Source organism: Mustela nigripes, chromosome 3, assembly GCF_022355385.1.
Source record: "Mustela nigripes isolate SB6536 chromosome 3, MUSNIG.SB6536, whole genome shotgun sequence".
Classification (NCBI taxonomy): domain Eukaryota; kingdom Metazoa; phylum Chordata; class Mammalia; order Carnivora; family Mustelidae; genus Mustela; species Mustela nigripes.
This window is the reverse complement of record NC_081559.1, coordinates 118915733-118928239: the sequence shown is the minus strand read 5'-3', so window position 1 is coordinate 118928239 and position 12507 is coordinate 118915733. Positions and strand designations below refer to the sequence as shown.

At 38.9% G+C, this 12507-nt stretch overlaps 1 protein-coding gene across 1 annotated transcript in view; it reads left to right on the top strand.

The window, feature by feature from the left end:
* PXDNL (peroxidasin like) overlaps nt 1-12507 on the top strand; it is a 479104-nt gene that overhangs the window by 369426 nt on the left and 97171 nt on the right. Inside the window, exons 15-17 of the mRNA XM_059394566.1 lie at nt 2585-2693; nt 4667-4824; nt 6644-8147. Of these exons, the coding sequence (XP_059250549.1) occupies nt 2585-2693; nt 4667-4824; nt 6644-8147 (1771 nt within the window). The remainder of the gene's footprint in view (nt 1-2584; nt 2694-4666; nt 4825-6643; nt 8148-12507) is intronic.

Sequence of the window (12507 nt, the reverse complement as noted above, 5' to 3'; positions counted from 1 at the left end):
AATTTTTTATTTTTTATAAACATATATTTTTATCCCCAGGGGTTGTTTTGAACTATCACGAGGCATATCATGTAAGGTATATTGAAAATACTAGGTATTCTCATAGTCATTGCAATTATATTGAATGCTTAATCGATTGATTAATTAATCCATCTCCTTATAAGCCAATACCCTACTCCCATCATGCTCATTATGTCATGTAACAGCTATAATGCATTTATTATATTTATAAATATTAATATTCATTACATAAATAAATATTTTATTTAGTAAAATGATTTAATTAAATTCTTTTATTCTTTCAGCTTTCTAATTTTTACATTAAGTACTCTTTTTTTAGTATCCATGCATGTGTCGTCCCACCAATTCTAACTGCTGCATGATATTTCATACTGTAAATCCACCACATTTTTTTTCTCACCCACACTTCCATTGCTGACAATTTTCCCTAATTCCTTTCATACAAAGTTGCAATTAACATTCTCATTTTTTGCCCTTTATGGATTTGTATCAGAATTTCTCTAGATATATCTGTAGGAATCAAATTGCTGGGTGAGAGGGTGTCCACATGTCATTTTATTAAGTAAAAACAAAATAAAAAATATACCTAACCCTAAACAAAATCTTGGAAATAAGAGCATCAGTTCTACATTCTCACAAGGGGTGTGTCCACTCACCCCTCCTAAAACTTGGCAGTAATAAGGTTTTTTATTTTGCTAGAATAAGCATAAGATAGAAGTTTATTGATATTTTAAATTTTATTTCTGAGGTTTTAAGTGGTTTTCAACATCTGTCATATACTTAATAACTTTGGGGGTTTCTTCTTTTATAATGTGCATGTATATATTTTTTCTTGGTGCATTACAGGAATTCCTTGAATGAAATAGAATATTATTTCTATTTAGAAATATAGAAATTACAAACATGTTACCTATTATGTTATTTATCTATGACCTCTTTACCTTTTTTACTTATGTCTTCCCTTGAATAGAAATTATCAATTTCATTTAATTAAATTAATCAATTTATCTTTGCTTTCTTTCAAGTATCTTTAGCTAATGTATAGTTAATACCACGTTATTTTTGAATTATAAAATGTAAAACTGACCTTCCAGAGCTTTAACATTGTGGTCATGATAAAGACTAAATTGAACTGACAGTATAGCCTCTAACTCATAATTACTGCCTATAATCTAGTTTATCACGAATGTCTTTGAGCAGAGACCTTGATTTTACTGGTTTTCTTATAATATCTGCATCACTGCTACTTTTTCTTAAAAATTTTTATGTTGGCGATCTTTTAGAACAATTAACAATCTAGTATGTATACATTATCACAATATAAAGGAATTTTTTTGTAACAACCAGATGTGGAATGCTATTTGCATTCATCTACTGCAAAATACATGAGCATATATATATATATATATATATATATATATATACACATACATACATATATATATACACTTATCTACTTATATACATATAAATGCACATATGTAATATTTCAACATTATATTATACTATATAATATGTTATATAAGTGACAATATGTAATCCACACGCCTTCCTATTTTTTTTTTTCAGATTTTATTTATTTATTTGACAGAGAGAGATGACAAGCAGGCAGAGAGGCAGGCAGAGAGAGAGGAGGAAGCAGGCTCCCTGCTGAGCAGAGAGCCTGATTTGGGGCTCGATCCCAGGACCCTGGGATCATAACCTGAGCCGAAGACAGTGGCTTAACCCACTGAGCCACCCAGGCGTCCCATGCCTTCCTACTTTTATTTAAAGTTTTCATTTTGTTATATCTCCTTTTTGACATTATTTTCAAATTCAGTTTTTGGGGCTATACTTACTCTTGTGTTCAATATTCAACAGTGCTAAGGAAGTATTACCATAAATTCTTTAAGTATTATAAAAAATGAATCAAATAATATGGATATGCTTAATTATTTTTCTTATATGGGTCTTTAATGTCCATGATCATTTTTAATAACATTTTCTTTCTTTACCTTAAATTTCTTAAACCATTACCTGGAGAAGATTTAATATGTTGAAGATTATCAACTCCACAAAGCTTTCTTTGTCTATAATATTCAACTTGATAGAATTCTCACACACTGAAGAGCTATAGAAACAACATGAATTATTTTTCACTGAAATATTACTGAGAGTTCAATTCTTGCTTTAAGAAATCTCCATAGGGATGTGATAATATTTACTTCAATTTAATGTTTAACATTAAAGCAAGGTGGCTGAAGAGATAGGCATTTCATACCTTTCTGAAGATGACAAATTACTAACAGAGTTGAATCCCATTTGAATCAGTGTTGTAAAAAAGGAAATATTTCACATAGTTTTACTAGATTTTTGGAATGCTTTAGTTCCCTAAATAATGCTGTTACTGTTGCTGGAAGCTTTGGTTCAGGATAATTACCTACTCTTCTGCAATGGACAGTATCATGTGGACACTGTATAACATTTTTATTGTCTTGGATGTTTCTGTAATGCCATTTATATGAGATCATTCCTAACTTCAAGGTTTGTTTGATACTTTTAATCATGGAATTGATTTTCAAAGCAATACAGGGTAGACAAGCTGGCGATGACTTTGTTGAATCATCCATTCTTGATGCTGTACAGAGGGTTGACAGTGCAATTAACTCCACACGAAGACATTTGTTTTCACAGTAAGAATTTATTTTATTTTGATTACAAAATTGTTTTCACTTCAGTCCTACTTGGTTTTTATAATCTCCATAAATCACAGCAAGCATCGTGCATAAGATTGCCAAAAGCGTGTCTTTTCTTCAGTCTGTGTGTGGGTTATCACCCTCTGGGCTCTCCACCACTGCCAGCTCAGTCTCAGAGAAAATTAAACTTGTTCCCCATAGAATCTAAATGTCATAAATCTACATTGCAGATCCACTCTATGTTGTCCCATGATAGGTATCAGGTAATGGGTTCTGTTAGGTCAGGGTCCACCAGGGCCAGACCCAGTGCTCCTGGCACTCCAGGAATTGAAAGTGTTCATCAATTTGATCACATCTGGTCATAAACTGATAGATCACAGGTGAAAGTTTTGCTTAGGATATGTAGTATTTTGGTTATTTTAATTTGAATCAGAATATATTTAGTGTAGTGAAGCCTTCAGGTTCTATAAAGTTCCCATCAGTTCTGATGGAGGTATATGGGATGCTTTGCATCATCTGACATATTAGAAAACATGACTATTGTCTTCAAAGTCAAATAAAATATATACCCAGCCTTTGCAGCTGTTGGTCTAAAAGAATACCTTATAATGCCATAATCAAGTATAGCTCTGTTCCCCGCATACCCACAAACAGCATGGCTTGCTGATCATGGACTTGTGTTCTGGAGCCACACACCTTATTTATATTCTTATTGTGATTCCTCACTACATCACTTCCTATCTGGGTGACCTTGGGCAAGTAATTAAGCATCTTAGTACCTCACACTTCTTGCCTATAAAATGGGGATAATGACGGAATCTGTTTCATGGACGTGCTAGGAAGACTGAATAATACAGATAAAGTGTCTCAGCAGTGTCTGCCATATAGAAAGGGCTTACTCTAAGTGAGCATTAATATCGTTACTATTGTTCTATGATCAAAGTTATGATTTCAGATGTAGAGGACCAGACATACTTTAGCTGACCAAAAGGTCTAAAATGATTTCACATTCTTAGTGACTAATACTCTTTTCACTTATTTAGTTCAATTCTTCAATGCATATAAACCACTACTGGTGCTGGTTCGTAGGTTCGGTACGTGGAATATAAAAATGAATAAAGCACCATCGCATTCCTGACAGAGTCCTTCTATAGTAGAAGAGACAATATGTCAACAATTTAAGTATATCTAGTTGTGTATGTAAGAGATGTGTATGAGCATACAGAAGTAATTGAGAAAGTGGTAACTTGTCAGACTTACCAGGAAGATTCATGGCGAGGGCAATGGTTGTGCAGGGTTGTCTTTTTTTGTTTTTGTTTTTGTTTTTTTTTAGATTTTATTTATTTATCAGCGAGAGAGGGCGAGAGAGCAAGCACAGGCAGACAGAATGGCAGGCAGAGGCAGAGGGAGAAGCAGCCTCCCCGCCGAGCAAGGAGCCCGATGCGGGACTCGATCCCAGGACGCTGGGATCATGACCCGAGCTGAAGGCAGCTGCTTAACCAACTGAGCCACCCAGGCGTCCCGTGCAGGGTTTTAAATGTAAACAGGAATTTCCAGGAAGTTACATTTGAGGAAAGAGAAGACAGACAGTACCAACACCCAGAAACTGTGTTTTGGTGTATTGCACACTGTTTCAGAGGGTTTACTGAGCCCCCTAGGACATACGTGTGGAAACCAAGTTTATAACTTTCACCATAGATGTTGCTTTTTCCAAAAAAAAAAAAAATGTTCCTTAAATCATTGATTCATTAAAAATAGATTTTTTGAGTTCAGCACTGTCACTGGCATTTGGGATTCATTCATTAACAAAATAGGAAAAGAACTCTCTGTTCCCCCTGTGAAGCTTATTTTCTGGTGGTGAAGCTTTTCTTCTTCTTGATTGTTTGGGAACTATATTCTTAAATGCACAGTGAGATTCATGGATTCTGCAGTTTTGCCTTATGAACAGTAATGTCTCTTGTCATTTGCAGAAAACCTCGCACCCCTGGTGATCTGCTGGCTCGGTTTCGTTATCCACATGACCCATTTACTGTGGAGACAGCAAGAGCTGGGGAGATTTTTGAGCACACACTTCTGCTGATCCAGGAACATGTGAAGCAGGGGCTCACTGTTGATTTGGAGGGCAGAGGTCAGCTTCTCGGAGGTGTTTCTTTCGTTCTTAGCTTATGTTCATTTGCAAAACTGACCAAAACCCTCAGTTTTTAATCTTCAAAACACCATGTGAGGTAGACATTAATTTACCACTTTGCCAAATGAATGCAGATATTTCCTGTAAGAACTGTAATTCAAAAGAAAAGATGATAAATAGATATTCAAACCTGTCAACTTCTATCAGCTATATATGTCTAGTAAATTTAGGGAGCCCATTGTAGGTGAACTTACTTTTGGAATCTGAAAGATATTACTCCTTCCTATGAAAAAAGCTTTATTCCCAGGGTAATGGTCCTCTCCTTGTTACTGGAATCACCTAAATCATTCAGTGAATTTATTTGAATTCCTTTCTCTACCTATAACATATCTATCCTTCGCAATCGTTTTTGTTGTTGCTGTACTAAAGTTCTCTTGTATTTTTTTTCTAAAACCAGACCTTTATTTAGTAAATGTTAAATGAGAGTGATGTAGAAATCTTTCTGATTTTCTAAGTCTTTCTTTTTAAAGTGAAGTAAAAATGTGATCCTTTGCTATACACTATTTGTTCTGTAAGCACAACAGCAACTTCTAGAGGTTTCTTTACTCCCCTTCAGAAAATAAACCAAGATGCTGTGCACAAGTGCCTTTCTGTGCTTGGCTCACCCCTATACAATTACTTAAAAAGCTGTATTTAATAGCTCCCATTGATCCATTGTGTCTTGGGGTTCAGAGTTTCCTTAACTAAAACATCCAAGTGAAATTTTCATTTAGTCCATATTAGCACTTGAATCAAAGTTCTAGCTGTTTAATTCCAAGTCTTGGAATTTTCAAGATTAACAGTCTAAATTCATAACTAGAGAATAAGCAATCAATATCTATAGAAATTTAGGTTTGCTAAAATATGCATGTTCATTACCAAACTGAGTATATATTCTGATCTAAAATATTAAAGAATTTTTACAAAATATTCTCAAGAAAAAAAGCATTACGTTGTTCTATCTCTCTTTTATTATTCGTAAAGTTAAAGACCCCCCCCCCCACCGCTCCAGGATCAGTTTACCCTAAAAGTGAAGCCAGGATCCATGTCTTTATATACAGGAAGATTATTGCATCTATCCAAGATTAAGATATCTCAGGGTCCAGCCAGAGACCAGCTTACACAGCAAAAGGACAAATGGTCCTGGTATCATTAGCCAGTTTCTGATGATTAAGTAGGGATAATAATTCTTAGCAAATAGGATTTAGTGAATAGTCTTTGAGGATTTAAGATTATGCTGCAATTTTAAGCTCTGTTAAAAGACTGGCTCCAAAACGTCTCCAGGTTATATTGCACATTCCCAGGGGAATGACAGCTTGTGGTAGTTTAAAAGTTACTGCTAAATTCCTTTTTATCAACTATCACGCAGGTTAATATTCATACCATTCACGCTAGCAAGTCTTAGATCCTGTCTTCCAGGAGAATAAAACCTGAAAGAAAGAAATCGGAAGTGGAAAAAACAATATTACAATCTCGTGATGAGGGCTTACCAAACCCTTACCAATATTGTATTGGTAAAGTTACAGAATTAAGAGTTTGATGGGAATTGGGACATGTCTCTCCTTTTCTGTTCGTTCTAGCCATTAGTGTCTCGTCATAAGAGAGGCATCGCTAAGTACCCCCCCCATTTTTATTAGAACTTTCTGTTTTGTCCTAATGGATGTAGGAAAGATTTCTGCCTGCCTAGAATGGCCCATCCCTAGGGCACCTTGGGTTGAGGTCTCCCTCTCGCTCCTCCTCAAGGACAGCTCTCTTCATCGCCTCTGCGGCTCTGTTTCAGAATTCCGCTACAATGACTTGGTGTCCCCGCACTACCTCAGCCTCATCGCCAACTTATCTGGATGTACAGCCCACAGGCAGGTGCCCAACTGCTCTGACATGTGTTTCCATCAGAAGTACCGAGCCCAGGATGGGACGTGCAACAACCTGCAGCACCCCACGTGGGGTGCCTCCCTGACTGCCTTTGAGCGCATCCTGAAGCCTGCCTACGAGAACGGCTTCAACGTGCCACGTGGGGTCGGCCGTCACACCCTGTCGGGCCGGCTTCCGCTCCCACCGCCCAGGCTGGTCTCCACAGAGCTGGTGGCTACGGCCACTGTCACCCCTGACCATCAATACACACACATGCTCATGCAGTGGGGCCAATTTTTAGACCATGATCTGGACCACACAGTGCCTGCGTTGAGCACATCTCGCTTCTCTGACGGGCGGCTGTGTAGCTCGGAGTGTACGAATGATCCGCCTTGCTTCCCCATCATCATTCCCGACTCTGATCCCCGAGGGACTGGAGCGCCATGCATGTTCTTTGCACGCTCTAGCCCTGTGTGTGGCAGCGGCATGACCTCCTTGGTGATGAATTCAGTCTACGCGAGAGAACAGATTAACCAGCTCACAGCATATATAGATGCCTCTAATATCTATGGGAGTTCAGAGCGGGAATCTCAAATTCTGCGAGACTACTCAGAGCCCCGGGGACTCCTGAGGACAGGCTTGCCATGGGTCCCATCCGGAAAGCCCTTACTGCCCTTTTCCTCGGGCCCACCCACTGAGTGCACAAGGCCAGAGCAGGACAGCCGCAGCCCCTGTTTCCTGGCCGGGGACCACAGGGCAAACGAGCAGCTGGCCCTCACAGCCATGCACACCTTGTGGTTTCGGGAACACAACAGGGTCGCCACGGAGCTGTCTGCCCTGAATCCCCACTGGGACGGAGACACCCTTTATCATGAAGCAAGGAAGATTGTAGGTGCTCAGCTGCAGCACATTACCTACAGCCACTGGCTGCCCAAGATTCTGGGGGAACCTGGCATGAAGATGCTGCAGGATTACCAGGGCTACAACCCCAATGTGAATGCAGGGATCATTAACTCTTTTGCTACTGCAGCCTTCAGATTTGGTCACACGTTAATCAATCCTATTCTTTATCGACTGAATGACACCTTCGGAGAAATCCCTGAAGGCCACCTTCCACTCCATAAAGCTTTCTTTTCACCCTCCAGAATAATCGAGGAAGGTGGGATAGATCCACTCCTTCGAGGGTTATTTGGTGTGGCCGCTAAATTGCGGGTGCCTTCCCAGCTGCTCAGTGTAGAGCTAACCGAGAAGCTGTTCTCCATGGCCCACTCTGTAGCGCTGGATTTGGCTGCCACCAACATTCAAAGGGGGCGAGACCACGGGATCCCTCCCTATGCTGACTTCAGAGTTTTCTGCAATTTGACATCTGTTGAAAATTTTGAGGATCTTCAAAATGAGATTAAAGATTCAGAGATTCGACAAAAACTGAAAAAGTAAGTGTGCAAATGTTGCTTAGATTTATATGTTTCCTCCGAGAGGGAGAAGTGTTAAAGGACATTTTGTATGGATGGATTTGGTTGCCTGGGGATGTTAACTGCAGAGCCTTTAATGATTGTTATTGTGGCAAAAGTCAAATACTAAAGGAAGGATTTCTAGAGACTAAGCCGTAAACCCCTCTGTCTACCCACTTCCTTTGTAAGTGTAAATATTTCTGCCTCCCTGCTAGTACTTGCTAGTACATTTCAACTAGAAGAGGTGGGCTGGTCTCCTGCATTCCTGTTGGGTGGTAATCCAGTCAAGGCCTTTTTATTGATGCAGTAAGGTCTAAAGTTCGAATGTAAAGCCTTATAATAAGTCCATCACATTTGCTTTTTTAGGCAGAGCAAAGTAGGGAAATCAAAACATAAATTAGTTTTTGTCGAACAAATAATCTAAATTTATCATCAGAATGTAAGTCGAGGTTTATTTACTACATCATTAGTGCCTTTCAGTAAAGTATTAATATTATGTTCTCTACATGTGAGATTCAAATTTCTTTTTCGCTTACAAGTATGGGACATTTCCAGGAAACAACTCCAACTGCTCCTCATGCTTACCCTCCTTCATCCTCCAGAATATTAAGAAAAAAAAAATTAAAGAGATATTTTATTAAGAAGTTTTGTCTGTAATTGGCTAAATATAGAAGATTAACATGCTTACTGATAGCTTATGGTATATTAATCTGAAATCTTTCATAGAAGCTTAAAATTGCAAATTATGGTGCTAATTGTCAAGATTAGGCCCTTTCTTGTAATATTAAGGTTATTTTTTTATGCCACTAGAATTTATTTCATACTTATGTAGAATATTAGACTAAGAAAATGTGTAATATATGTAGAAAATATCAGAGCATCATGCAGATTGAATTTGTAATCACATTGACTTTGGATTCATAGAGACCTGGTTTAAATCTCTATTCCATCATCTATTAGTGATGAGAGCTTGTGAAAAGTATTTGAACAGTTTTAAATCTCAGAATACATATAAAATGAGAAAACACTACCTCCTTGTCGGAGTTGTTCAAAGGTGAAACTATATAGAATGTATCAGATGCCTAGTTCAGTTCTAGTGCATCATAGGTGATCAATAAGTCTTACCTGTGGATAGATTTATTGTAACATTATCATTTCAGTTGACAGCATCATTATTAGATTGCACATGTGCTCTGATCCAGCCCTGTGCTAAGCACGGAGACCCTAGATGAAAGAAATAGCTTTCTGGAGAGCCAGGCAACATGCAGGGAGCTGGCTGTAATTGGTGTGAAAAAGACTGTCATAGAGATGGGAATTGAATGTTATGGAAACACAGAGCTGAGAAATGGAAAGTATGTGTAAGAGTCACCCAAGCTACTGATAAAAGATGCCATTTGATCTTCTCTTGGAATTTTCTGAGTGTGATAAATTGAATGAAGTGGGAATGGCAGGCAGTATCCCAGGGAGAGGGAAAGAAGCAGGAAGGCGTGGGGCTGCATGGCAGGAGGGGGTAGAAAGGTGACAAGGGGAAGCTTTCAAAGGACCCTGCATGCCATGCAAGGGAGTTTGATCTTCATTCTCTGTAAAGCAAGAGAGTGAGTCCGGGAAGACTTTTCTGTGAAATGCTAACCTGCACAAGCTGTCCTGGGAGAAGGAGAGGCTAGCAGCAAGGAATTCCATTCCACCACAATTCAGGTGAAGAAAGAAGAAGGGGAGATAGGCTCTTGGCAGTCTTTGCAACACTACAATCATTTTAAATGTTTCCTATAAACACGTCATCTACATTGAATAAACCTGGGGGCAAGTCTTGCTTTGTGACTTATTGGGGTCCCACTTCTCAACTTGCAGCTAACCTATAAATTCATCACCAATTATAGAGTAGGAGCAATGTGTCCTTTTAAAATGTCCCCATCACAAAGTCTTCCTGAATCCTCTGACTCTCACGTATGATGGAGCAGGCTGCATGTCATTGCCACACACAGCATTAGACTGGAATATAGATTCAGGCCCTCTGCTGCAGGACGCACACTCCTAGTGGCCAGTGCAAGGCATGACTGGACTCTGAGATGGACAGTGGCTCATACACTGCACATGGAGTGTTCACACACCTGGCTTTCTTTGTCCTCCTTTAATGCATTTGGGATGTTAACACCGAGTCTTCTGAAACCTAGTAATGAGTCTTTATCCCTGCTTTGGGGAAGGCTTTAGCCTGAGGAGAGCAGGACTGACCAGCATGAGTGGATGTGGGGAGGCCAGGAAGCTGACTATCTTACTTTCCTCTTAGGCTGCCAAGTGTCTTGCTTTGCTCTGGCATTCATAGTGAATTTATAAAACAGCAACCTCAGAATCATTCAACGACGAGCACAAAAGAGATAAGTTGGGGTTGTGTTTACAGTTTCCATCTTTAAATACATAGATAGCAGTTTGTCAGGAGCTGATTTCACTAAGGAGGGTGCCATGGCTTTCCGTATGCCCATTTACACACTTACTGCTTTACTCTCGCCTCTTACTTGTTACTTCTTCTACTTTCTGTGTTATTTTGCAAGTGTGGTTTTAAGTTTGTTTCTAAACCACTTTAGTCAAATTTAGAAACAAGTAGGGCATATCATTAAATCAACAAAATAACAGCTGAAAAAAAAAATCAACAAAATAAATACTGCCCTGGAACGTTAAAAACTCCATATTTCAGATAATTAGGACAGCTTAAGAATTGACTGAAGTGGAGAATCATAAAAATAATGCAGACATATGTCCTAAGTATTTTAATTTTACACATTTGAGCACACATTAAGTCCTGTAACTTGTGCTTTGGGGCAGCAAGCGGGGAGGGTGCAAAGTCTGTGTTCTGGTTTTGTCATTGCTGGTTTAATACAGATCTGCTGATTAGAATTCAGAAGCTTGTGCCCAGCCTGAATCTTTTGTGTGTAAAAGTTTGTTTTGAAAGGGGAATAGGAATTTTCCAGGGAAGTGATGGTATGAATGCAGTTTCCTTGTACATGTTTCTATCATTCCCCCATAGTAACATAACATGCAACTAATTGGCATTGATGTTTGATTCTCCATTTGACAACCCTTCCCAAAACACTGAATTTGGTCTTTACAGGAATAAGTACTCTCCTCTTTTACACAAAGGCTTCATTATTTTATGTAACATTTAAGGAATTGCATAATCCAAATCACAAGTATGACTGTGATGAGCAAGTGGGTAAACTCTGCTGACTCCCAGGTGACAGCTCAACCAACAGCAGCTGCAGCTCAGACAGAAGCCCTTAACCCCAGGGTCATTAGCCATCATCTCTGTGGGCAGGAATGGGGAGCACCGGAAAATGAGGGTTTCAGGGAAGAAGAGGTTGTTTAAAATAATTGGTATTTGCTGTACCTTGTACAAATTTTGCAATAGTTAAAAATATTTGGGACACCCTGGTGATTCACAGACCTGTACTAAAAAATAAAAAATTAAAAAAATACAAAAAAAATATTTGGGACATAGAGAAGGGCTACATGGGATAGTGTAAAACTAAGAGAAACCTCAGAGGGTGATGGGGGAATGAAAGGTGGTGCCAGGAGGCCCAGGTTCCTTCTGTTTGGACAGACTGAGTTGTGCAATCTTGGACGACTTTAGATTAGCTTTTGTTCTCTTACCTATAAAGTGAGGTTGTTTCACTAAAATGTCCTTGAGGTCCTTTCAGGTTTAAGAACATATATATATATTTTTTTCAGTTAATGAGTATGTGATATAATAAAATGGTAATTCAGAACGTGCTCTTTAATTAATAGTTTTAATTCACACATAGTATCTTCATATTCCAGAATATATCACCTCATCTTTATGTGTCATCTGGTGTACAAAGCCAATGACTTTTCTTTACTTCAGTTAATTTTGAAGCCTTGTGTCAGTTTACCACCCAGAAGTAAAATCTGATTTTCCTTGTACCTTCACATTGGATCTTTAGGTAGCTTTTAAAAAGCCAGAACAACATGCAGAAGCCATGCTACAACTTTCCTCTTGAATGACCAACAGTTTTGCCATGAGGAATACCTGGTCTGTCACAAGAAAGTCACACTGGGGCATTGTTTTAGTCAGCTTTCAGTTCATTTCAGTAAGATTGGTGAGGTACTTGAGATTATCCTCAAGGAGCTCAGAGCCTGGGGCGTGGGGAACTGACAAGTCACATAACCCTGTCATGTGACATGCGGAGCCACAGCAGCTAGGAGATCATGATGGATTCCTTCAAGAAAGTGGTGTCCAAGTTCTATCCTCCATATTGTTTTCACAGTGGTTGCATCAATTTACATTCCCATTAATAGTGCACCAGTGTTCCTTTATCTCCACGCCCTCACC